The sequence below is a fragment of the Botrytis byssoidea genome, assembly GCF_014898295.1.
Source record: "Botrytis byssoidea strain MUCL 94 chromosome Unknown BBYS_006, whole genome shotgun sequence".
NCBI lineage: Eukaryota > Fungi > Ascomycota > Leotiomycetes > Helotiales > Sclerotiniaceae > Botrytis > Botrytis byssoidea.
Window position 1 is genome coordinate 1,280,121 of NW_024065847.1, and position 26,893 is coordinate 1,307,013.

The following is a 26,893-nucleotide window of genomic DNA, read 5'->3' on the forward strand; positions in this document are numbered from 1 at the left end:
GATCATGATTCACGAATGACGATGTTACAGAGTTTGGATTTCTTTTTTGTTTCTTCGCTTGTATGATGTAGATTCTTCATTTATTCACAACGATCTATGTATCTGTCGTACCATTTTTATCTCTCATTGTTTCTGTCTCACGAGGATTCTCCCAGAAAGCAAAAGAAGAGAAACTCGGGAAATCCTTGACTTATGATCCACAAAATGGGTGAGGATTAGCCAGCCTATCAAAATCTGGAGCTCCGCAGAAAAGTAACATGACTGGAAAGTGTACCATCATTCGCACGACAGTCCAGTTTATCCACTCTTTCTGAGGTATCCTCGCTATTCTAATCCACTATCGTCAAATCCCATGGCTTTTCGTAATAGATTTCCCTCCTGTAGGAATCCCGTGTGTTTTTCTTTAGGCTATGCTATACCACGCTACACAATACTGCAGTGCGCATAGCCCCCAACGTAACGTGCGATGATCTCATACTGAAAGTCACTACATAGCCGACGATGGAAGATGTGAAGTTTTGGCACGCTTCACGTATGTATGTCTTGTCTTGTCTCCACGCAGAATCCACGAGTTCGTTTCAGTGTGACATTTTTTTGACAAATGGATCTACATGATTCGATTCATGTCTGCGGCAACGCTTTCCGGCGCGTCGCACATATCTCGACCTTTTTTTTCTTCTTGTCTCCATTCCTTTGTGAAATACCTAACCCTCGTATACACACGATAGTGAAAACTCTGGATCCGGTGTTTCACACTGGGTTTGCTTCACTTGAGCAAATACTGCGGGGACTCTAGACTTCTCAGTCTATATTCCAGACCCCTCGTCTCCTCTCCCCCGATTTTTTTTCCACTTGATCCGATTGATTCTGTGTTTGCTTGCTTGTTTTGCTCTCCATGAACCATGTATGTGCCCGGCAAGCATCTCTTCCATCCAATCCCCCACTGATAAACTGATTGTCCTGCCGGCCGCCGCGCAAACCCAAGAAATAAATAAAAAAACAGATACATACATCAAACAAAAAGCACCAAGTGGAGAAGTTCCGAAGCAAAGGCTCGCAAGGACGTTGCTTGCCAACGAAAGAAGCAAAGCGCGCGGTCTTCGATCTCTGACCGATCTCCCAGAGATCCAGATCCCCCTTCCCCCATCATTTGTTTCGCCCAATTCCTTTCGTTTACATCGTACCGTACATAGATAGATAAGCAGAAAAATCCCCTATCCATCCACCCATCCAGCTTTCATTGACCGCTAAGTGGGCGGAACCAAAGAATGGCATCTGCCTACGTCCGTAGCCATGCTTAAGCGCCCGTCTGCCTATTCCCCCATGAATGCATGTTGACATCTGCAAATATATATCAGAAGCCTCACCGTTACCCTTCTCTCATATGTATGTAAAATCGGATACTCGAGCTCCTCCCACAGACAGGTTACCTTATGCAAGGTACTGTGTACACTGCATCGTTCCATCTATCAGGAACTTCCCTGCACTCAGATCACTGCCGATTCTCCACAAATCTAATATCTGAGGGCGTTTCGTCATTTACTCAAAGTGTTACACGTATACATGTGGGAGGGAAAAAACGCGTTTGCAAATTCCTTTTCATAAGGCGTCCGGTTCATCTGATGAATGTGAAGAATTCGAGCGGATTCGAAGATGAGGCGTAACTCGGTGAAGCGTTGACTTTTGGGAGGACGGGGTCGAGAATGAAAGGTGGGTATGTCGTTCTATTTTCATCTACTAGCAGCTGGGATGGATGATCAAACTGACTTTTGGCATGAGCTTCCGGGATCTTCATTTTGTAATCTAGATGCTGGTGAAAGTCTATAATTTTTGGCCTGTTCATCGTCCTCTCCTGTCTTTTCTTTTTCATAATTTATGCTATCATGTGTGTGCATTGTGCATTGAATGTAAATCTCATTATTATGTCATTTCACATCTTGAATTCTCCAAATGCATAATCTCAATCTCGGACATCTAACAATTGAATTCCATTCCGTTGAAATCAATCATTTCTTGCAGAGTCTAGCAAGACCCCAAATCTCAATCCATCAATTTGGTACAGAGAAACCCGAAGAGAATTCAGACTCGATCAAGTCGCGAGATCAGATCTTCATGTAAATTATCTCCGATTCGATTCTCCCAAGCATCCTATATCTCAGCCTGATATAGATGAACTCACTCTATACGAAAGTATATATGGATCATGATTCACCATGCTATCGGAAAATCGGGAATCCTCAGTTAGGTTAGAGGGGTACGAAAAAAAATATTCATCCACTCATGAGAGCGATAACCTGGCTGGACATCAATCGGAACTTCCATATTAATGAGTTTGAGGAATATCAGAAAGCTACTCAATTTCATACCTCCCTAGATACAAAGAACAGATGGCAGGTAGATAGAGTTCTCTAAACCACGCACCCAGCAAATATTTCATATAGACAACTTTTCCGTCTCATAAACGCTTTACATTGATTTGTTTTGTTTTGTTTCAGTTCGTTTCATGCTTTTTAACTTTCCGTCCGTCCGTCGGCTTTTCTAATGCAGGGGATCCACCATCTGCATACCACACAACGTTTTTTCTTCCTGTCCTGTCCATCACTCCCAGTCCCAAGTCCACGGCAATATTCCTACTCCATCCCCTAAACCTAAGTTTCTAGTCCTGAAGTAAAATATAATGAGGACCTATCTAATCCGTGCTACACGCACGCCGAGCCCTTCTATATTGAGCCTAGAACGCACTCAACATCACGATCAGACAAAGCCCCAAATACACATTCCAATTTACTAGACCTATCATGTATTTCTTGGGCTGGTAGTACGAATGCATAGGGTAGCATCATTTAAACTTCACGAACGAACGACAACGTGGAAGGCGGGCAAGGTAAGACATGTTATTATTCCCAAAAGTAAGACAGGGCTAAGCTGAAGAGGACACAAAGTGCCGGTGCTCGGGCCGCAAGCATTTCGGCGCCACCGATGATGATTGCTTGGAATACCTACGTATTGTGGCAGTGGAGTGAGGCGGAAAAGTATAATCTTTTTTGATCCGTGATTGCTTTCGTGATTTGATTGGTTTGGATTGATGCATGGGGAAAGAGTCTGAGGATTATAAATGTGTTTTGATGCATGCATGCTGGGTGGGCGCTGACGAGGTTAGTGGCGATGAAGGGGAGGGAAATTGGATATGCATTATTTTGTAGTGAGATGGGTCGCTGGGAGATCAGGTCGAAAAGTGTAATTTTGAATTTGGGGATGCAATAGAAGGGGATGGAAGGAATTGAATTGTACTAAAATTTATTCTAGAAGGATAATCTGAGATATCGCCGTCTGAACTAATATTCTGAGGAAGTATTGAAGTTTAGCTGCTTTGTTAGCTGCTTCGTATGGGGAATTGGGTATGAAGTTGTTGCAATTCGGAAAGGAGATTCTCACGAGCTTTGATCTTCGTGTTGCGGAGATGATTGTGAGCATTGTCGATAGTCTTTTGTGGCTTCCTGCCGTTGATCTATTTTTAGTTTTGTTTCTTCGATTTACGGAATGGGTAGACTTCTAGAACAAGAATGTGTATAGACATAGACGGGTACGATAAGCTAGTTCATGAGTACGAGTTTGTAGATTTATCTCGAGAGTGAGTATGTTTGCAATTCCCGTGAGATTTCTGTGCATAGATTCCAGAAGTCTCGACTCGAAAAAACACTTGTATTGCCGGTGTTTTTTCCCATACATATTCCTATGTCGTTCTTCGTAAATCGGAAACGTGGACACAGCGTATGAGGACTTAGGGATGGTAATTCCGGTTCTCTCAATCGAAGTTCATCTTGATGAATGGGCCTGCGATGGACACTCTATGTTTCAATAACAAATAGCATATCCATATCTAGAGACACCGTAATAGCGTAGTAGTTTAATGCAAATATCGAATGTAAATATAGTGCAGATGAGGTATATACACTAAACATCTTTCCTCTCTAGTCCATCCCATCCTCGCTGCATTATGATCTCGATAGCAATTTTGACGTGAAGAATAGGAACTGAACAATAGTTCACAATCTTCCAAGACGAAGACATACCCGAACTTCCCGATCATTGGAAGCTGCTGGCGATACACCGTGAGATAATCGGGCGTAAGACAGCAAGAGGTATGTTTCTTGGATAGTGGAATAAGTTACCCGGGAGTTAAATCCTCAAGTTTCGGCATTCCTTACTCGAGTTGACTGGTGGGATTTAGAGAAGGCTCTTTTAACTTCTAGTCTAAAAGAGATACTTTCACCGCTTGTTGAACATTTTAAAATCTGCACCAAATCTCTCGGGATTTCAAATACACAATCGCACTCCTAGCTGAATGCTCTAGGTCTAGACCTATCTACCGTCTCTGCGGACAGAGAAAGGAATACGGAGTCCCTAGAAGGTTCGTAGGGAGCACACATGCACACGCAATTCCATTTTTCTTGGGGGGAGGGGGATTCTCGGTGTTCATAAACAACCTTGAAGTTCTACAATAATTACTGCAGCATGTTAAAACAGTTAGCGACTGTGAAGATGACATACCTTTCGAATCCAACATCGATACGGATTAACTGGGGTAACTCAAAATTTCAGAGCAAACTTTAGTCTGAAAGTCCATTGTTCGAGTTGCGGAAGAATAACCAGAGACTACGATATAATGGCAATTGGATGGGATTCTTCAATATCGCCCATCTCAGCTCTTCCCCATTTTGAGAGTGAAAAATCAAGTATCCAGTATCCAAGGTATTTCTCTAGAAAGCTCAGTCTTGAATCATCCTAGTGAAAGACAGAACGCGAAAAAAACCATAGCTAAAGACGATGTTTGTATGTAACCCCCTTCATTGGAATTCGGTTAACATTGTTCGCGTAGTCCAATCTAAGGTAGAGCTTTGGCCCGCAGCCTTTTTCTTTCCAAAGTTGGAGGATTACATGTTAACCTATCGTCAGACTAGTTCAACTGCGATGATTTCAAATATTCGTGGCCCAGGGTTTGAGAACTTTTTGTATCTTCGCAATATGTGAGAGTTTTCCTGGTCTTCGCATTATCAGTACAAGGAATGCGTAGGTTTTGATCCGTGACAATACTCTGCGTAGAACCTATCTTAGAGCTAAATTCTTCAAGAATCATTGATATCACATTAATCACAGAATATCTTGTATGGCATAGAAAATTTAGAGACAATTCGGGCATTCGCTCTCCGGTACGCATTTCGCCCACACGGGAACTTTAATGCTATCATCTATATATTGCCAACAAACATCTAGAACTTAACTAAGGAACTCGCCATGTCAATCAATGTCTAAACTCTCGAAGTATATCCAACAACAACAAGAAAATCAATTTAGACATTCGGGTGTATCTCAAATTTTTATAGAACCACAGTATCAGTGCTAGCATCTCGAATTACCAGTGAAACTTGGCTATCAGAATTATAGACATCCTCATAATTTATAGACCGAGCTAAAATCTATGCAGAATTTACGCTCCTATGAATCATTCTTCTTCAAGTCCGGATCAGTCCCTCTCGGAATCAGAGTCGGGAGCGATCTGACTATATCGATCATTATGTTTACTTGGCATCTGCCACCAGAGACTTCAAGCAGACTTCTAGGCATATATGCTGGATGATTCTCAAAGACGTTGAGACACCCTCACTAAAAGCAAGAAGAGTGACCGAAATCGGTGCATATTAAGAGAGAATACTCCAATGAAAATTGAAAGTTGGACTCTGATAATTTATGTCCAATTGAAGAACAAGCAATGGATTTTTGATTCTTTCCTGAATGATAGCGCATTAAGATCCCAAATTTTTTGAGATGGCAGACACCTGATGGTCAAAGAACAAGCAAATTTCAATCTATGCAGTCTTGAATACGTAAACTGAGACAAAATTCTTGCGAATTCCTCAGTGGGACTTGCATGCCATCCCTTTGACCGCCTAATTTGTATAATTTGCAAATATTATACTATGACCAACAGCTTCGTCTGAGTCTACTTTTCCAGACCCCTTGTTCTATCCTTTGCCACACTACTACATCCACCATCTCTGTAGCTGCTCTCAATTCAACCCCATCCTCGATTTGCTCCAGCTTCACTTGACAGACCCGAGATAAGTTTCTCAGCTGCGAATTCTTCCCTCGAACCCACTCTCCTCCCCCATAAAATATGTCCTATCGCGTGGTTCGCTTGCACACCGATTTTCATTAATTAGAGACTCCATCACGAAGAAAACCAAACTACAGCAAATGATACGCATCAAGTAGAAACATCATGACCGCTGGACACTTCCATGATTCAGGGAACAGTAATTGACGGTGCAGAAAAGGTTGGCGTGATTGTATGTGATGATTGTAGCAGTTATTTCGCCGCCGTGCTTCTACTCGTCTGTGGCAGCGGGCTAATAAATAATATGAAGCTCTGACTTGAATACCATTTAGCTTCTCCCTCAGATGAATACACAAATAATTTTAAGGTGCTTGAAAGACTTTACAGGTCCAATGAAATACAGTGACTTAGTCAATTTTTGTTCTGTGGCAGTTGGAGGTCTAGTATGCTTGAAACCGTCTTTAATTTTGTGCAAATAAACCACTAGTATGAAGAATTATGATTCCACTTATGACTTCAGTCGTTGTGAATACCGATAAAGAAACATAGGTTTCCAGTTGTTGCCATGACATGATTTTTAACTTGAGCATATGAAAGACGTGAATGTATGTGTTTCCGCGATAGCAAGATTGAATGAATGATATTGATCTAGAGACTGTCTACAACACTCTTGTGAAATATAGTATGTATTTTTGGGACATAAGGAATTTGATACAGAACCTGATGAGAGGGAAAGCTCATTCTCAAATGGTTCTGAGGATGAGAGGGTTTGGTTCAGGGTCGTTGCGGTGGGTGATCCGAGTAACAGAGTGTTATTATGCGGCATGATTCAAACGAACAAGCAGTCATAGTATGGAATAATTTGAGATAACAAATATTATACCGTACAGAGACCGATACAGCACAGCTATTGAACTGTATAGCTTTATGATTTGAAACATTGATATGCAGTCTCGTAATTTTTCGCACTTGCGAACGAGGGACAAATCAGTAGAAGTATCTGGAATACCACAGAGAGTTCCGGAGAAACCATAAACAATAGAGAGAGCAAAAAGACGGCATGATGTATCTTACAAGGCTTACATCTCCTTCCATGCAATGAAATAGAGGGAGAGTTAACAGAACATGAGGATGCAAAGGCTATATCTGAGCATGTTCAACGATTAACAAAAAAAGCTTAAGCTATAGGTCAGAGCTATCCAGTCTTTTGATATTATCATGAGCTTGATACTATGTATTGTCAAGGGCACCAAAATTCCAAAATGATGATCTCTGTAGATGTCTTACCTCCGTCTCTTCAAGAATTACCCTATCATTCCACGGACTTGTGAGCCAAACAACAGAAGACCTTGGAATCAAGTTTCTGCTGTGGAGCTCCTAAGGTTGTCGAATATATCGACGCATCGATTTGGTGACAGAACGAATTCGTTCCTTTAGTCTGTATATTGGGAGTGATCGTATATGTGATTGAAGCAATTCTTACCACCAAAGCTCCTGCCACAACAGAGTTTCTGCTCATTGACCCAAGATTAACTTCTCTAATGATAAATTGAGGTCTGCACGGGACCAAACGCAAGCCATCAGGTAAACGAAGTGTTAGCCGACGAGTAAGAATGCAGAGTCTTATTCTGCTATCATCAAAGTGTAGCATTGATAGGTCCGTCGTTTTGATGCTTTGTATATGATGATGGGGTGACAAAAGCATCTCACGATAAGGCTAGGAGCTGTGAAATGGCCTTCTCTTTTTGCTTCACTTAGTGCCACTTTTTGAGATTTCCGGTACATCGCAGGAATAAATCACAAAATTACTGGTGAATGAGGGTTGAGAATATTGTTGGTGAGTAGGAAACAGGTGACTGTCCACTAAGGCTTCATTGGGCCTAGCGCAGTAATACCTTATCCTCCTTATCTTCACAACGTTTTCCATTTTGTATCACCGAAGCAAGCATCGAGAAGCTCCAAGATGGTAATATTACAGTCACAACCGCTTCTACCGAAAAGGGCTGATTTTATTATAGGAAATATCGAGGCTTTTTGATATGGGATTGATAAATGCTGAAGGGAATATCCCCCTCCAGAGATAACTCGATTTCATCGCCATCGATATGGTTTCTTGCGTGATTGATCCCTGGACCTCGACGCAGAAATATAAAGTACATATGATTCCCATTTCTAAGACTCATTTGGTTCTTTCTTTACACGTTTCCGCTTTATCTCAGCACATTGAAGAATGCACAACAAGATGCATAGTTGTTTTCAAATGCATTGATTTTGTGGTGTAGTTAAAATGGTAAGCCATTACAATATTAAGCGGGAAGAATTAATTTTAAACACCCAGCGGTCATACACATCAATCTCATTTCCTTTTCCAGCTTCCAGCTTCCAGACCCTATTCCAAACTCTCCAAGCCCTCCAAACCTTAACATTCCATCATTATTACATCCTTCATATCCTTATCATTGACCCGATCACTTAGAAGGCAAAGACAGCGGCGACACCGAGAACAAGAGCACCTGCAAAGCTAGCTTTAACTTGGGCCCCAGCGCCGGTATAAGGGACTGTTGATGAGGTAGGTGATGGACCAGTAGCGGTGGCGTTGGAACCAGAGCCACTACTTGGTGCAGCTACGCCCGAGGTGACTGTGGTGGCGACAACAGATGATACTGGAGTTGAGGCTTGGGAAGAGACGGGAGTGGAGGCAGCAGTGGAAGAGACAACAGGTGACGACTCGGCAGCGGATGAAGAAGGAGCGGCAGCAGAGCTGCTGGTTTTGACGGCCGAAGAAGATGGAGCAGCGCTAGCAGAGCTAGCAGAAGTTGGTGCAGCAGATGAGGCTGGAAGAGCAGAACATGCGGCAGCAGCGGCAGCTGGAACGGCTAAACTGAAGTCAGTTGGATCGATTTGAAGCTCAAAATATACTACTTACTCAAAGCGACGGTGATACCACAAGAACTGATGACACAGGTTGTAGCAGCGTTTTGAATACTCGAGACGTTGTCAGGTAGACATTGGCAAGCTTTATCAGTAGCTCCACAGGTGGTCTTTGATTTAACTGCATCATCAATACAAGATTGTGCGCAAGCTGGAATTCCGCTGTCTTGAGCGAGAGCTAAGCTGGCAAGAGCCAAGACTGAGACGATAGTGAATTGCATTTTGACGGTTACTTTGGTATAAGGATTGCCTTAAAAACGAGTGGTTGGCAACAAAAATGATTGAAGATATACAGAGAGTCTTGATGTTTGATTTTGAAAGACGGTTGGAGAAGTAAGTAACCCAGAACTGCAGATGACCGCACTTATATATCTGTGAACAAGTCTAATACGAGAGTCAATTTAGGAAGATATTCTATAATGTCTAATTACTCCACACTCTGTAGTAAATGACCAGCCAAGAGACAACCAACAACTCGTTTCCTATTTTGTAGCAATACCCGTCAATGGTGCCAACGAGCGACAAACAGGGTATCGAGTCAGCTTGGAGAAACCCGGCCACTTGTGCGGAGAACGCTGTTCGATCGAAAAGTAGGATCAACAAGCTCCAGAGAGCTTGAATTACGGCAAGGGGGTGTTCAACATGTCCACTAAAGATATAGCAAGTGTTACATACTTAGGGCAATGTATCGCAGTGATTGGACATGGCTAACAATCGATCAATCAAATTTAAGAGGCAACTTCTCATTGTGATGCAGGAACGACATTACTAACATTTACTGCCGAAAGAGCCTTCCAATGGCACCTCCTATTTCAACTATTTCAATTGTGGCCAATATTCAAAGTTCGTATTCCTCATATTTTACTACGAAAAATTTAGAGGCGGGAATATTTATTGGACTCAATTTGATTGGGGCAAAGTCTGGAGATTCTGGGGTATGACAAGGATGATTATGCACAGTCTGGGGTAATACGCCAACCAACCTTTACTACACTACACTTTACTAACCATATCGGCAAGTTTCTCCCGATACCGAGGAAGACATCTTTTTGACATCTGATCTTACTTGCAAGTAAGAAGTTACCACTCAAGCCACTCGAGCCACCAAAGCTTCTGGATCACTTTTTCCTATCGAACTTCCGAATTTAAGCTGTTGCTTCTCTCGAGGAAAAATCCCCCTTCTTCCCCCTTCGTAGCATTTTTGCTACAAGAATATTCTCCGAATGTATGCAGTCATCCGAATACCAAAGATTTGACATTAAGTTTTTGAAGCAAGGCTTCGCAGCGTACATACATAAACAAGAGTCTGGTTGAAGCTGACAAGGACAAAAGAGACTGAAAGTAAAACCCCTCAATGTTGTTTGGCAAATTAAATTGAAGGAAAAGATTCACCACCACCACCAACAATCAATCGGTCCTAAGTCTGTGCAAGTGTACACTTTCGGAAATCTCAACAGATCCCTAATGAAAATCCTGTGCCGGGGTCCTAACATATTGTGTTGATTTCTATTCACGGCACGAATCAAATCTTCGTTTTCAGAAATCGAGTCGGAAATCATCCTAGTTGCTAAGTGTAAACTAGAAGAGATTCTTATCGAGTCAAGAAGGTATCATACGACCTTTTAGTTTCTATTATATAATTGCAACTGAGATCTACGATCATTTGTCAACTTCTGAACAGTATTAATTTACATACTATGGCATTGGACTTTAATGACGGTTGTGATTACTAGAAAGATGTTAATCTTGGATGAAGAGAGCATACGAGTTTTCGTCGAATACGATCGCGCATAATGAGTTGTTACATTGCTTGTACCTGATCTACAGTTACAGTCTGTGTTAGCTGACCGAAATAATTTAGGGCTCACGGAGAAGCCCGAGCAACGTGCGCGAAGAAGCAGGATATTGGAATGTCGACCTTGAGTTAATTTCACATGTCAAATCAACTTGATGTTGGTATCTTTGGGTACGAAGTGATTCTTCTGCAAAAAAATATTTATCGGTATTGTTGTTGAGGTTCACTTTCGATTCCTAAATACCGTAGTTGCACAGACAACTCGCTATGTTTGAATTTTGAACAAACCATCAGACGTTTCACCATCAGTACGTCTCAAAGCTCGAGCACTTGTCGCTTTGAAATTGCACTGGTTTTGAAAATTCCCGATATCTTACTTTGATCGTTCTAGTCAATTATTATCTAACTGTCTAACCTTCGTCCTCTCCGCCAGTTGTCGGACGATGCACATAAATCACACACCAATTCAAAACACACAAACCGCCGAACTCCTGGTATCAAACAAACAAATGTCAATTGTATCGGGACTCGGGATGTACTGCCACGAAATCGATATGTGGCATCCTCCTGTACTCTGTTAGTGACGATATATTTGATGCTAGGACAGTGTACAAACATTATTGCTTGGGCGAGTTTGATTCCAACTCAGCTAGCCATGTTATTGTTCAATACTTGATCTCGAAATATTCCCATCGAACATCTTTGCGTATCCGCGAGGAGATTCACGACCAGAACGGAGCAGTCCAATGGAGGTGTCTTTCAGAGTAATAAGGCTACCAACTGGTTTGCTCTTCCTCATTCCATTGAACCATGCGGTCCCTTTTCTTATTGGCTGACTTCGCCATGTCATACTGTTTTCCTCGTTCTGCTCAGTGCTTTATAACATTAGCATTCCATCTTTGCTTCGATATATATGTTGCTGTGTATACTTTGCTGAGTATGGTACAATGCCATATTGCTTGAAGAATTTGTTCTTTTGTGATAATTTCCTCTGCATAACTATTTCACTGCTAACAGAAAAGGATCTCGTAAGATTCGTATCTACGGTAGATCTCATGTTCAAATCGTGTCGCGCGCCGTTGTTACCAGTTGACTCATATCGACCACCTTGATTTGAACAAGTGGACTGATTTGAACGCATGGGTCGAAATTGAAAGGATGTTCTATTAGGCATCTCGATTATTGTCGATATTTGGTATAAAATTATTGCAAAAAGCCAACGAGAGGGTCGTTTTTTGAGAAACTTCGAGGATGGATAAGCAAATATTCTTGTGCGGATAGTGAAAAGCTATCCTGAAAAAGGTTCCACCACACATAGGTCTCGCCCACAAAACACAGACCGTTCGAAACCCATCGTGTCTGTAGCAACACAGTATAATAGCATGATATTATCACTTATTGCATGATAGTGCACAGTCGTCTTGATCTTTGGACCCCTCTTATTTGCTGACAGAGCGGATAAGGCGGAGTCTGTGCATTCCGGTGCATGGTTCCCTCGACGAATTTTGAGAGGCAAGGTCCTTCTCAAACAGTTTAGCATCTCATGTATTCATGCCAAAGCGTTCACAGACGAATTAAATTCCACCTGTCAGATATAAAATTTCCGATCTCTCTCACAAAATGTTTCGTTTCTTGTTTGAATAGTAGGTTTTCGTCCCATAACGAACCTCTATATAGAACTGCATTAAAGACTTCTTACGTGGAGTGTTGAATAATGAAAGTGCATTATGGTTCGTGTATTTGGTGGGAGAATTGTATTTTTACTTTGCTTCTCGTTAGCACTGACCGATACGGTAAGAAGTGCGAGATGGATGGAATCAATAAGTTTGTCTGTCGTCGTAGTCTATTGATTGACCTGTTGACTTTTGCATCTTTTCCTTCACTTAATTTTTCTTTTCTTGTTCACTGTGCGAAGCGCCCTTGATGGGCTAGCTAACGACTCATCAATTTTCTAATGTTTTCTTTCTGCGATGCTAGATGGAGGATATAGATTTCCTTTTAAAATTCTTAAAAGCAACATGAATAAAAGAGACGAAGATCAGAGTCAGGATAGTCCATTCGGCATACCTCAATCTTCAAATAATGATGGAACGAAAAGTAGTAATAATATCCCCTCCACAACGTCATCCACAAGTGCTCCCGACCTTGAACCTCATCTCATTGCCTCTCCAGCAAAAGGTTTGGACCCAGGTTATATCATCGGCATAATAGTCGCAGTTGCTGCCACCATCTTTCTCATTATAGCTTTAATCGACATCCTCCTTCTTTCTTCCCGTATCCAGAATTCTATATTGAGGAATAGATTCCTGAGATTAAATGGGAGGCGGCAATCTGACTCTTCGCAATACTACTCTCGAAGGAATGAAAAATTAGATAAGAAACCTTTACCTACAATCCCGGATCCGGCGTATTTTTCAAAGGATATTAGAGCGAGTGATAGAAGGAGGAGTGACTTTTCGGGATACTCGGAGTCGAGGTACTCGAGAAGTATGTCTTTTGATAGCGGGGTGGGATGGGGTAGAGATGAGGAGGAAGGTTATGCGAAAAGTGTTATTAGGGGTGGAAGAGAATGGGATCAGAAATCTATGAGATCGATTGCGAGGTCTGTGAGGCAAGAGAGGGGGGTTAAAGATAATGGTATAATCAGACCGGGCATGGTAGTTGGGAAAGGGGACGATGAGGGGGAGGGAGAATGGTCTTCGATGTATGAGGAATCGATCTATACAGACGATGGACGAGAAAATCCAATTCCCGATACTTATAATCCTCTCTATCCATCTCACACCCCTCACGCATCTCAATCTACAGACCACAGAACACAAAAACCATACGACAAAGAGAACACAATGGGATTAACCACCAAAGAAAGAGCAGAGATCAAACGAACGAAAACGACTCCATACAAATATGAAGGAAGAATCAAAGCGGGAATGGGCGTGCAGAAAAGACATACGATGATTTTTGTGAGGGAAGTGGAGGAACTGAGGAGGGCGATGGAGAGGATGGAGAGGATGGAAGAGAGGGATCGAGTGAATTTTGATATTTGGAGGAGGTTTTGGAGGAGAGGGGGGGAGGGGATGGGGGGGGAATATTGATGGGGGTGAGGAGTTATAAAGATAGGAATTGGTGAGTAGAGGGGATTGGGAAGAGGGATTTGGAGATTTTATACTGAGGTATGGAAGTGAGTTGTAAGGTGTAGAAGGAGAATTGAAGAAAAAAATGGTTCTTGTATATACTATATAGCGATTTGAACTAGATGTGAGATTCGAAGTGGGATTGAACTAGTAACTTGTGAGCAACCAGCTGGATATCTGGAGCTCGCTTTTAATTGATGAATTATATGATAGATGATATTCTGATCCATCAATAAATACTAAGCAGCTTAATGTAGGTATTGACGTATTTAACAGATCGCACTTTGAATTTTCTCTGTAGTTGATTTGATATTAGATGAAAGATGGATATTCCATTCCGGATCTCTCTCTCTCTTTCTCTTTCTCTCTCTCTCTCTCTCTCTTTCTCTTTCTCTAGATGTGATAAAATTCTCCTGTTCTCGAGGATGAGATGATCGATTGAGTTTTATATAGTATTATAGTGTTTTATCACCAACCATCACCCTCAACCCCCGACCTCCCAAAGAATCCAGAATCCAGAATAAATCCACTCCCCATCCCATCCACTCCACCCCATCTCAAATCTAAAACTCGCATAAGACTCCTTCAGACTCTTTCACAATCTTTCATCTTTCGAATCTGCTCTACTCTGCTCTCACTCAGAACACAAACACAACACCGGAATATCCATCAAATCCTGCTTGTCACGTCTTGTATTTTGAATCTCCGTCTCCATTTCCGTTTTTAGATGAGGTAACTAACCTTGGTGAGTAAGTTGATGACTCTCCGAAACTATCTATGTATACCTATCGATGACTTAATTGTTAGTAATTCTTCATCATCATCATCATCATCATCATCATCACCAAATCACCATCCACCAAATCACACAGGCATACACATACATCTATGCACCAATTTATAAAGAGAAGATATTTTCATTTGATTCTATTCTATACTATGTAAAAAAAGTAGTGAGTAGTGTGATATCATCAGATACATTTCTATCCTCCCCACATTCCATTCCATTCGATCCCATCCCATCATGAATCAATCAATCAATCCATGTTTCCAATCATCTCTTTCTCCCTATCTATCATCTGCATCTCCAAATCTATAGTCAAATTCCAATCCCATCTTATATCAAGCCATGAAGCTCAAGCCTAATATAATCCCCCGGCCCACCCTCACCCCAAAAACGCCATGGCATTGCCGAAAAAAAAAGACCCTTTTCTATCTATGGTCTCATGACCCCATTAGAAATTTAAAAAGAGGTGAAAACTCCCATGAGGTATCTCTGCGTAACGCTGATCACATCTGCAACCATTAATATGCATTTCAAAAAAGTTCAAATCTCTTTTCCATATCAAACATTCCCTTTCTCTCCCAAAGTCCCATGATTCCTTTACTTATGTCTTCCCAGACTCTGCAAGTTGACCAACTCCGAGTATCTACCTCCCTTGTGAATAAGTTCTGTATGTGTACCACTCTCTACAACTCTTCCTTGATCGAAAACATAGATACAATCCGCCTTTTGAATTGTACTCAATCTATGCGCAACAGCAATTGTAGTTCTTCCCTTTGCCGCCTTATCCAATGCTGCTTGCACAACATGTTCACTCTCCGAATCCAAAGCACTGGTAGCCTCATCCAACAACAAGATTTTGGGATCACGAAGTAGAGCACGAGCGATAGCAATTCTTTGTTTCTGACCACCAGACAACATGCTTCCTTTAGAACCAACGATTGTAGAAAATCCATCCGGAAGTGACATGATGAAATCGTAGATATTAGCTTCACGACATGCGAACTCGATTTCGGAATCGGGAACATCTTCGCGATCGGCTCCAAGAAGCATATTCTCACGGATTGTGCCTTGGTAAAGGGTTGGTTCTTGAGATACGAGAGCAATGTGCGAGCGGTAATCGTTGATATTCAAAGTGGAAATTTCCTTGCCATCGACGTAGATACCGCCAACGAGAGGATCATAGAAACGTTCGAGAAGAGCGATGGTGGTGGATTTACCGCAACCGGAGGCACCAACCAAAGCAACGTATTGTCCAGGCTTGACTTGAAGGTCAAGACCACGGAGAACTGGCTGTTCCGGACGAGTGGGGTAGCGGAAATGAACATCACGGAATTCAACATATCCTTCCATGGACTCCATACGCTCTCCGTCGTCAGACCAAGAGTCAATGGTGGGTTTGAGATCAAAGAGAATCTTGAGTTCCTGGGCGGCTTGCTTGGCTTTACCCATGTCCGCTACGATTTATTAGCTTGATATTTTAGATGATAAATAGATAGAATAACTTACGTGCGAAGGAAAAGATGGTTCCAGCAGATTGGGCACCAAAGACGACAGCCGAAAAACAGACGAAGAATTGGAACATAGTGTACTCCTTGTTGGCAATGCGTTGGCCACCATACCAAAATCCAAGTGCAACACAGAGGAACATCAGAGATTGAGATGCAGCATAAAGCAACGAAGACTTCAAAATTGACCTCAGACTCTTTTGTTCTTGAGCCTTGAGAGAATCGGTATAGTGAGCGAGGACATCGTCTTCTCTAGTCAAGGATGCAACTGTTCGGATAGCACCAGTAGCTTCACAAGCATAACTAGCACTCTTCTCATATGCTTTCTTCGCTCTTTGTTGGAATCTAGCCAAGAGCCAGAATCTAAAGAAACCACAACCAAGTAAAACAGGAATAGTAGCGATACACACAAGTGCCAACTTCCAAGCAATAGCGAGAGAGAGCGCGCATGCAGCGATAAGAGTAGTAATGACTGTCAAGAGCGTACCCAAGGTGACTCCAGATAAACCTGCAACGTGAGTAGTCTCAGTACTCAAGAATGATGTGAGAGCACCTGCAGTGTGTTCTTCCCGATCGAAGTATTGAATATCCTGGCGGAGCATCGTACGGAACGCACGGTCACGGACTCTGTGGATGAGTCTCTCTGAGCAGAAAGCAAAAGCAATACCCTGACCACAGAATGCAATGAATTGAACAAATGCCAACATAAGGTACATCAAAGACCAGAAATCGACATCGTGCCTGATTGTATGGAAATTGGCAGGAATAACGGGATAGGAAAGCGAAATGATATTCTTGGCGAAGAACACGGCTTGAGTTGGATTACCTCCACCGCAGATGATGGAAAAGAACAAACCGACCAACATCAGTCTCCATTCAGTTTTGTTGAACGAAGCAATCAACTTAATCAACGTCCACAATGAATCATGTTGTTCAGAAGGGGAGATCTTGCCTTGAAGTGCGAGAGAGGACTGGGATTTTTCTGTCAATGTTCGCATTAACTTGTTGAGGATATTCTTGTCATCTGGATCCTCAGTGTATTCAATTCCTCCGACCTTGTTAGACATTTTGCGTACGAGCTGATCATCTTTGGCGTCAATCTCCGCCTCTTCCTCAGCAGACATTTCTTTGGTTTCAGCAATCTTTTGCGCTTCGATCAATCTATAGTAAGCACCTTGTCGAGCAAGTAAATCGTTGTGGGTTCCTTGTTCCACGATGCGTCCTTCAGTCATGACAACAATGTTGTCAGCGTCCTTGATGGTGGAAAGTCTATGAGCGATTGTAATAGTGGTTCGTCCTTCGGCAGCGACCTCAAGAGCGGCTTGTACAACACCTTCAGATTTTGTGTCAAGAGCGGAAGTAGCTTCATCGAGTAGGAGAATCTTTGGGTCGCTGACCATAGCTCTTGCAATGGCAATACGTTGCTTTTGACCTCCAGAGAGTAAACTAGCTCTTTCCCCAACATTTGTCTCGTATCCTTCTGGTAAAGCGCTAACAAAGTCATGTGCATTGGCCATCTTGGAAGCTTCAATAACCAATTCTCTTTGACGTTCTTCGTTTTCATGTTCAAACTTGGTTCCGATAAGTCCATGTCGAATGTTTTCAAAGATACTGGTTCCAAATAATGTAGGTTCCTGGCTGACTAAGGAAATCTGTTGTCGTAACCATCGCAAATTCAAAGTACTAACATCATGTCCATCAATCAAAACCTGGCCACCAACGGGATCGTAGAATCTCTCCACCAAACCCACAATAGTACTTTTTCCAGACCCAGATGCACCGACAAGAGCCGTCATTTTACCAGCAGGGATAACCAAACTGACATCGTCCATAATTGTGACCTCAGGTCTGGATGGATAGATGTGCTTGATGTTTTTCAATTCGACAGTTCCCTCTACGTGATCGAGTTTGATACCTTCAGTAGAGGTTGGATCCAAGGGAGAAACACGGTCGATGGTGTTGAAGATCTTCGCGGCAGCGGAAATAGCAGTAGTGAAAGCCTGGGCATTAGGAGCAACATTTCCAAAAGCAAAAGCTCCAATCATGATAGACATCAAAATTGTGAGAATGTTGGAGAGAGTGATCTCTCCCTTGACAAGGAATCTGGATCCCATCCAGAAGGCTAGACCATAATTAAGATAGATGACTAAAAACATGCCTCCAACCATGATAGCTAAAGAAAACTTGGTTTTGTAGCCATATTTTTCAGCCTCAGCAAGATGTTTGTCATATTGACGTGCGAGTTTGTCTTGGGTACCAAAGGCAGTGGCATTTCTGATGGATGAAATGACTTCTTCTGCGATAGATCCTCCGGTAGCATAGGACCCAAGAGATTGTTTGCTGTACTTAACGATCCACCTGGAGCCTCCTCCCATGATAACGGTGATAGCTGCAACGGTAGATGTGAGAATAAGGGTCAATTTCCATGACTTGATGAAACCGATCACAAAAGCAGTGAAAAATGTAGCCAAGGCATTGATCGTCAAGCCAACCTTTTCGGAAATACCATCTTGAACCAAATTGGTATCAGCGGTGATTCTTGTGGTAATCTCGCCGCTTCCCAATTTATCGTAGAAACCAATGTTCATGCGCAAGCAAGCCGCCAAGTATTGTGCTCTGATCTTTCCACTGATGTGTTCACCGACGTAGATGAAACCAACTGTCGAAATGTAGATGGTGGTGAACTCAGCGATGGCTAGGTAGATGAAGTAGAGAACCATATGGTTAATGGTATGATCGAAGTCAGCTCTCGTAGATTGGCCTGCAAAGTAATCTGCAAAGGTTCCCGCCAATTGACCGAAGATAACCGTCATCAAAGGTAATGCAGCTCCCGCCGCGATACTGCAGATGGCGCTGATAGCCATGATAATGATATCATTTGTCGTCGAGAAGCGATACAAATTTCCAACACCCGAGGATAATTCTGGCAATTCGACTTGGCGTTTTAATATTGCCGCCTCGTGAGGAGGAAGATGTGCGTAGATATCCTCATCCTTATTGGGGGCAACCTTGATAATGTTTGTATCTAATTTCGAGAGATCATTCTCTTCCGTTGGCAAGACCTTTTCTCCTCCCCCGACCTTTTGATTGTGTGTGGAATCATGCTCAGATATGGATGAGCCCCCATTACTGGATGACAGACTCCCCGACCCCGCGGTCTGGGGTTTCTCTGACAATTCGCCAGCCATGATTGGCGGCTTGAATAAAGTTTATGGATTCGGAGAAGTCGGCAATATGTGCACACGATTCGATGGGGATTCTGTTGAAGATATATGTAAACTGCTGGTAGTGTATGCGACCCTAAAAGTTTCTTGTAATTATTCTTCTTTCATGTGTCGACGAGAGAGAGAGAGAGAGAAAGCTTCAATCAATAAATAGACTGTTGTCGAAGTTTCCGAGGATTGTATCTTATCTGAGGAACAACTGAACTTTGATGCAATTAAGTAAAAAGACGAATAAGTTTTTTCGAAGAGAGTATATTATTAGAAGAAACCTTTGATGGTTAGTTAAATCGATTAATAAGTACAAAATGGAAATGAAGTCGAACTTAAGGAAAGGAAAGTGAACAGGACGGGAAGGTTGATTATATTATATTTATTATATTTATTTATTTATTTATTTATTCATTCATCCCAAAATGTATTTTCCCATTTAATCGATATAGAGGGAGGTAAGATACCTAGGTAGGTCCTACTCAATTAGTCAATAATTTCATAACTCTCACACGGAATGTTTAGATCCCGAGGCGCGGGCGATTCAATAACCCCGTTTATGACTAGGCTTAGCTAGGTTGACTGGATTGACTGGGTTGATGACTGGGGTAAGCATCCACCTACTCACAACTTATCATCTTGGAAGGACTGGAGAGACTGAGGTAAGGTTGGCTGTTGGTAGGAAGGAAGGAAGGACTAGATTTCGAGGAGTCGAGTACGGAGAGTAGTAAAATCTGGTAATCTACTGGGTAGTGATCTGGCAATCTGTTAATCTGTTAATCTTCGTAACCTTAATTATGCTGCGTAAAGTGCTTGAATTGCCTCCATTGCTGTGCTTGGTGGGATCCTTCATTGTTTCATTGTCGTTGGTACGTCCCATTCTTCAGAAAAGTCGGACATCAGGGAGCTACCGACTGTGATAGTAGAAAGTATCATCGTAGGGAGGAAGTATGATGATCACACAAAGTATGATAGATGATAGATCTTCTCGTAATTGGCTTCTCCATTCACAAATTGCATCGAATTTTGCATATACTCTGAACTATCTGGACTATCTGGACTAATCCTGCTACGACTATTAACTACTCCGGAGGAGGTATTCCAGTTTACGAGTATATTGACACTTCATCCAAGACTCGAGTATATTGTGTAAGTAATATCAAGACATGATGCGCATTGGGAACGTTGGAACATTACTCTTACCTCTTCCCTCTTCCCTCTTCCCTCTTCCCTCTTCCCTCTTCCCTATTCACCTACCTACCTCTCTCCTCAGAATCAATTGATATCTTTTTGTTTTGTTTCACCAATGATAAAACCAATCTTTCATAACTCCTCCCTACAATCGGAGGTATCTGATCATCTATTCATCTATTCATATCGAAACTATTCCTCACCATGTCCTTTGAAACGCCACCATATGATTGCCCTTCAAAATTGGAGATTACTGTATCAGTGAGTATGTCTATCCTCGTATCCCTCGTATATCTGCATGTTGTTTCCCCTCACGACTCAAAGTCAAGATGTGATATCGATACACCATTTCCATTCTTGCGAACAAGGTTCTTCGGATTGAAATGCTTAACCTTACCTACCTACCTACGTATGCTCATCAACTTCGTCAACCTCTTCAGCCCACCTACCTCCTCGGACGTGCTTAGTTAAGATTTGGCTAAAAGAAAGGAGAGTCAGAGCCCAACCAACCAATCCGAGTAAGGGAAGGAGAGAATCCGAGCCAGCCAACTCAAAACATGAGATATAGACACAGATGCGGCGATTGATGATCAAGCCGGTTTGAACTTGGAACTTTCGACATGAGACGATGGATGTTACTCATTATTGATTTTGGACTATCCTCATTCGCCCGTTACCTCTTCACAAGTCAAAATACAAATCCTCGTATGAATCCTCACTCATTCTCCAACTAATAATGCAGTTGATCCTGTCAAAAGGTCAAAACTTGGAACGTCCGTCTCTATGTCCGTTGTCCTTTCATCCTCCGTTATTATCATTCTTACATCCGTTACTTCTATCCCGTATCTCTATCCACTGAAAATCCCGTGTCCGCGCAATCCATTCCTTTTACGGCTTTTCAATGGTAACACAGAGCGTTCAACCACCCACCCACCATTTCATGCATCTTCGGAAAGAAACACGACGTTTGACAGGATAGAAACAACGTGCATATGTTCTCATCCACGCAATCGCTATGAGTCAAATGGTATAGATCCTATTTCTAATTGGACACTTCGTTTGGACTTGACTTCACATCATCATCATCGTCACCATGTCATACGAACGTCCGTCGCATTCCTTCACATCAATAACGGCATGCGACAGTTTATCCATTTATCCATCTTTTATATGCACATAATATTGCCCAATTCAGCCATTTGAGTACCATCTCAGTTCAACAACTCAATCTGATCGTGCTCCATCTAATAATGAATCTTCGGTCCCGATATCATCAATTGATCTCACCAAACCAAAGCCGGGTAAGGATTCAAAGTTTTAATCAAATTCAATATCTAGATAATCTGGATACTAACCTAGGTAACCTCGTAGCGAACTCCTCTTCCAGGAGAATACGTCGTACTTAGGGAGCCAATGTTAAAACGACCGCCCCTGTCTCATCTTAGTTACCCCACTAAGTAAGAGCTAGGGAGGATGGAAGTTCAATCCATTGAAGCTTTTCGCTTTTCTCCCACCTACGGCGTATGTCTACGTCCGTTTGGTACTTTAGACTAGGAGACCAGGTAGGTAGACATCGGGGAAACGGGATCCGGACGTATCAAGTCCGTTTCTTGGCTTTCGGAACTGGATGCGATTGGTGAAAGACTCATTGCTCTCGTTTGAAGGACGGACCTCGGGATTATCTACTACCTGTGTGTTTGGCCACCGACCAAGCAGCCAAATTCATGTAAGTTGCATAAAATTGTGATCTAGGTGGACTGAACTTTGGAATGAATGCTGGAAGAGTGGACGAATGTGTCAAGGGAGCTGGAGGCAAATGTAAATATTCATTCTAGAAGGCGTGAAGAAGATTCTCTCTCCTATTTTTTTTATATATAATGTCAGTCCAATACTTCAAGCGCGAAGTTAAACCTCGCATGATAATTGATCAGAGTCCCCCCCCTCGGGTATACTTGACGGTGTACTAATTAATGCATGCACTTATTTCTATTCTCACGAATGAAGACCATCTAGACGAATTGGAAGATATCTCAAATGTATGATTCAAAAGGAAAGGATTTCCCAAATCAAAATTAGATGATTCTTTCTTGACAACACCATATGAATGAAGCAAAGCAAGATCTCAAATCTAGAAGATCTTTATGTAACAAAATTTATACAATAGCTTGATGAACACTGGGCAAGAACATAGATGATCAGCACAAGCATTTGATCTTGTGTATTGCGGATTCGTACTTGTAGTTGTGGAACACATGTGTTTTTATATTATGTATCTGGTACGTCAGTACTGCAGAAAGTCTTGAGTTGTTTCTCTGTTTGTTTTTTCTTTTTTTTATAGAATTTGACACCATTGAAATTTTCAGCTGAGATCTAATATCCTTTGCACATCCAACGTATGTGATGTGGGAGTGTAGGGATGTACGACTCAAAGTATATCCTCAATCATCTGATCAACCACGAGTGAACATCTTCACAATCTGTCTTGCAAACTCCGGTAGACTTCTAGAGTAGGTACTGGTGATATTGATACTATCTTCCAACTTGAAAGTTAGAGTCATAGTTGCATCGAAAGATATATTGTACGGTAATTACACTGCATCGAATCGCTATAATTTAGAATAAGAGCAACATACTTTTCTTAGCATCAAGTCATAGAAATCGAGCAGTCAAATATTATGTTATGAGGATATATGTATCGCGGTTTTGTGGTTGTGGGTGGGTTGGAGCAATTGATACTATCTTGCTAAACATATTGGACTGCATCTAGATCCATCTATTTTTTGTACTACGAATATGAACAACTTATTAATGTACATGTTTCAGAGCGTACGAGGAAGACTTTGTAGAGAGTATTTTCGACATTTCATATACCACAAGAAATCATCTATCCTCTTGCCTCTAGATATCCAGGTTTCGTTGATACCGTATGATTCTCTGATCCAGACCCTTAATGTTGGGGAAGGACCTTGGGGTGAAAGGGTGCATACGTTCCTTCCATTCAGTAGATAATAATAGTACAACAAGATAAGATAGAGTTTAGAAAGTAAATTGAAAGTGTAAAGGAGTGAATTTGCATTTCAAAGTCTTTGAACACTACATTGTAGATCGCAATCTCTCATCCCATTGCGCTCAAGTAAATGTCTGAATAGTTTCACGTTTTACTGATCACCTGACCAGATCTTGTCTCCAAGCTACATTGTCTCTCGGGTAACATCCAATCAGCAAGCTTCATCATCAAACACTTCACCGCCCAATATATTGCCATTAGCTATGGTTCACGATAACCATGAGGCTACACAAAAATCATCGCTCCCATCAAACCTTCGACTAACATCCACTGTGCCGTTTGAATCACATCGCCCTGGAGCTACACACACAACACGCATCCGTGCACATTGTCATCGCGAAGGAGGCCTCGATTTCGAGAAACTCAACTTCGATCTCGATTCTATCGAAATGGCCGGCGGAAAGAAATCGGGAAGGACGTTGATGCGGGAAGAAGGTCTAGAGCGAACAGATAATGGATTGAAACAAACCAGTTGGCCAGAAGCCTTCCCAATTAATCAGAAGAATTATTACACGTATGTATCTCACTTTCTTGCTTCTTGCCCTACGTTCTGGATTTCTCCCAATTCTTCCCATTCAATCTCTACCTTCCATTAACTTATAATTTGTAGAGAATTCGGAAAACGCGATGATCAATTGCTTGCATCACGTCTGCAAAATGAAGCCAATCAAGAGAAACTCATCCGCGATGCCAAAAATAAAGACAGAGCTCTTGCGCGCACAGGAACTGCCGATGTACCACTACCCATGGATGAAGATGAAGAAGACACAGATGTTACCGATGAGTTAGCTGCGTCGAAGATTATCGTCATTCACCCTGGAAGTCAAAATTTGCGCATTGGTTTGGCCAATGATGCTCTCCCAAAGACGGTCATAATGGCAATTGCGGAAAGGTTTCCCGTTACAGAGTCGCAAGAATACGAACCTCGACCCAAGCGTCAGGATTTTGAACTTCCACCAGAGCAACAATTTGGGGAGGAGTGGTCGAAAAAATATAACAAACAATGTGCTGATTTGAAGGTGGATATGCGTGCAAATAGGCGCAAGGTATTGCCGAATTCGAAAGAGTTGGTTGTCAATTACAATCGCCGTATGGAACCAGAAAAAATTCCAGAACACAATGATCCACTTCGAATGGAATGGACAGATACCGTCAAAGGGACAAAAACGACTTTCACAGGCCCCGATGCGCAACGTATAGCAGACAATTCGGATCCACCATATAGATTATTTTGGCCTATGCAACATGGATGGTTCCATGAGAATGATTACAACGTCCGTGAAGCCATGTTTGATGATTTCGAAACAATCATTGAGCAGGCCATGAGAAGAGATCTGGGTCTTGATAAAAGTAGTGAGTGGGATCAGTATAGTTGTGTAATGGTGGTACCGGATCTCTACGACAAGAAATATCTGGAACAAATGTTGGATATGTGCCTTCGAGGATTTGAGTTCAAGCAGGTCGCCTTTGTACAAGAAAGTCACGCTGCTACATTTGGAGCCGGTTATACAAGTGCTTGTGTAGTTGATGTTGGAGCACAAAAGACATCAATTTGCTGTGTAGAGGATGGTATGTGCATAGAGGATTCTCGAGTCAACCTCAAGTATGGAGGTTATGATGTTACTGAAACATTCATCAAAATGATGCTCTATGATCACTTTCCGTATGCCGACATAAATCTTAAACGACGTTACGACTTTCTTCTCGCGGAGGAATTAAAGATTAAGTACTGCACCATGAATCAAGCTGAGATATCTGTCCAGCTTTACAATTTTCATCTCCGCGCACCAAATCAACCTACTCATAAATATGGTTTCAAAACATATGATGAGGTTATTCTTGCTCCTATGGGCTTTTACGATCCGTCGATATTTGATAATAGTGACAAATTGAACGGCCGTCGCAAGCTCTTGGATCGATCATACAATGCTTATGATATCGACACACCCGATGACCCTACATCTTCAGCTCAGCTTGCAATTCTGGCCGCTATTAAACCTTCTATCGCAACTAATGCCAACGGCTATAATCCTAACAATTTCTTATCTAATGGGATGGCCGATGTGTCCTTCTCTACACCACAAAAAGAAAAGCCCAACCCGTTTAACCTACTTCGTATAGATCCAGATAATGCAGTACATTCTAGCGTTACATCCGCTGCAGCTTCGCCTGCTCCTGAGGGTGCAAGCACGCCAGCTCCAGCTCCAGCCCCATTTGTCTTTGGAAACAATGGACATACAGCCGGCTCCCCTGGTCCCACAAATGGTACTAATGGTACCCATAGTGGTACAACACCCATACCTCCCGCAGGTATGTTTGTCGATGTTCACGCCCGCACCGCCAAAGATCTCGCCATCGAACGTGATTCTGTCCTACCTATCTCTGCTTTAGACACAGCAATCATCACATCCATCACCCACGCTGCTAAACATGATGAGAAGAAAGCGCGAGATTTCTATGGCGGTATCATGTTAATAGGCGGTGGTGCAAAGACTCCTGGCTTCGGACCGTTCCTCGAAGATCGACTTCAGAAAAAGAGACCAGATTTGGCGGAGAGAATCTTGGTAGGAACGAGTCCGAGGGAAATGGATGGGCAAGTGGTGGTTTGGAAAGGCGCCAGTGTGTTTGCGAGAATGAAAATGCATGAGAGTTGGATTGGGCAGAAGGAATTTGAAATGCTGGGGGCGAGGGTTTTGAGTCAGAAAATTCTTTGGCATTATTGAGGGGTTTGATTGGGTTGGGATGGTAGAATGGTATGCATAGATGGATGGATGGATGAAGTCTTGAGTGGATCTTAATTGGGTAGAGAGTGATGGCATGGCATGGGATGGAATGGAATGAAAAAGGATGAGATGAGATGAGATGAGATGATAGGAACATCTTGAATTTATGGCATTAGGTAATGGACGGATGGATGAGCATGGCGTTTCATGGTAGATAAATTATCTAGGTAGGCAGGCGTTGATGGGGTGGTAAAAATCCTATTTCATATGGAATGGATGGATGGATGGATGGATAGGAGTTTTAACTTATTTAAAGATAAGATAAGATAAGATGCGATATGGTATGATATGATATCCTGGAATTATCTAGAGAATCAAAAAAAATTTGATTCATTGATCGGCTTGCTTTTTGATGGGTGAATTGATGAGGTGG

The 26,893-nt window shown here is 42.2% G+C and overlaps 6 protein-coding genes across 6 annotated transcripts; 3 read left to right on the plus strand and 3 right to left on the minus strand.

Moving 5' to 3' along the window:
* Nucleotides 1–7,080: 7,080 nt before the first annotated feature.
* EAE97_003830 (uncharacterized protein) lies at nucleotides 7,081–9,450 on the minus strand. The gene is made up of 2 exons (XM_038874342.1): nucleotides 9,042–9,450; nucleotides 7,081–8,991 (listed from the first exon to the last, which is right to left on the minus strand). Exons 1-2 carry the CDS (start codon nucleotides 9,265–9,267, stop codon nucleotides 8,588–8,590), a joined length of 630 nt encoding a protein of 209 aa, XP_038734951.1. The 5' UTR covers nucleotides 9,268–9,450; the 3' UTR covers nucleotides 7,081–8,587.
* EAE97_003831 (uncharacterized protein) lies at nucleotides 9,324–9,640 on the plus strand (the record flags this gene model as incomplete). Its single annotated transcript, XM_038874343.1, has 3 exons — nucleotides 9,324–9,344; nucleotides 9,368–9,383; nucleotides 9,492–9,640. 3 exons carry the CDS (start codon nucleotides 9,324–9,326, stop codon nucleotides 9,638–9,640), a joined length of 186 nt encoding a protein of 61 aa, XP_038734952.1.
* A 1,859-nt stretch (nucleotides 9,641–11,499) lies between these two features.
* EAE97_003832 (uncharacterized protein) lies at nucleotides 11,500–12,015 on the minus strand (the record flags this gene model as incomplete). Its single annotated transcript, XM_038874344.1, has 2 exons — nucleotides 11,500–11,716; nucleotides 11,771–12,015. 2 exons carry the CDS (start codon nucleotides 12,013–12,015, stop codon nucleotides 11,500–11,502), a joined length of 462 nt encoding a protein of 153 aa, XP_038734953.1.
* An 844-nt stretch (nucleotides 12,016–12,859) lies between these two features.
* Nucleotides 12,860–13,936, plus strand: EAE97_003833 (uncharacterized protein; the record flags this gene model as incomplete). Its single annotated transcript, XM_038874345.1, has 1 exon — nucleotides 12,860–13,936. The coding sequence occupies one exon, from the start codon at nucleotides 12,860–12,862 to the stop codon at nucleotides 13,934–13,936; it is 1,077 nt and encodes a 358-aa protein (XP_038734954.1).
* A 1,423-nt stretch (nucleotides 13,937–15,359) lies between these two features.
* On the minus strand, nucleotides 15,360–19,455 carry EAE97_003834 (uncharacterized protein; the record flags this gene model as incomplete). Its single annotated transcript, XM_038874346.1, has 2 exons — nucleotides 15,360–16,216; nucleotides 16,269–19,455. 2 exons carry the CDS (start codon nucleotides 19,453–19,455, stop codon nucleotides 15,360–15,362), a joined length of 4,044 nt encoding a protein of 1,347 aa, XP_038734955.1.
* A 4,485-nt stretch (nucleotides 19,456–23,940) lies between these two features.
* On the plus strand, nucleotides 23,941–26,460 carry EAE97_003835 (uncharacterized protein; the record flags this gene model as incomplete). Its single annotated transcript, XM_038874347.1, has 2 exons — nucleotides 23,941–24,251; nucleotides 24,348–26,460. 2 exons carry the CDS (start codon nucleotides 23,941–23,943, stop codon nucleotides 26,458–26,460), a joined length of 2,424 nt encoding a protein of 807 aa, XP_038734956.1.
* Nucleotides 26,461–26,893: the final 433 nt, after the last annotated feature.

What these genes read in the sequence shown, in the direction of transcription:
- EAE97_003830 (XM_038874342.1), bottom strand. Translation starts at nt 9,267, where the DNA reads ATGCAATTCACTATCGTCTCAGTCTTGGCTCTTGCCAGCTTAGCTCTC. An exon ending in TGGTATCACCGTCGCTTTGA is followed by an intron (nt 8,992 to 9,041) that starts GTAAGTAGTATA and finishes ACTTCAGTTTAG; the next exon opens with CCGTTCCAGCTGCCGCTGCT.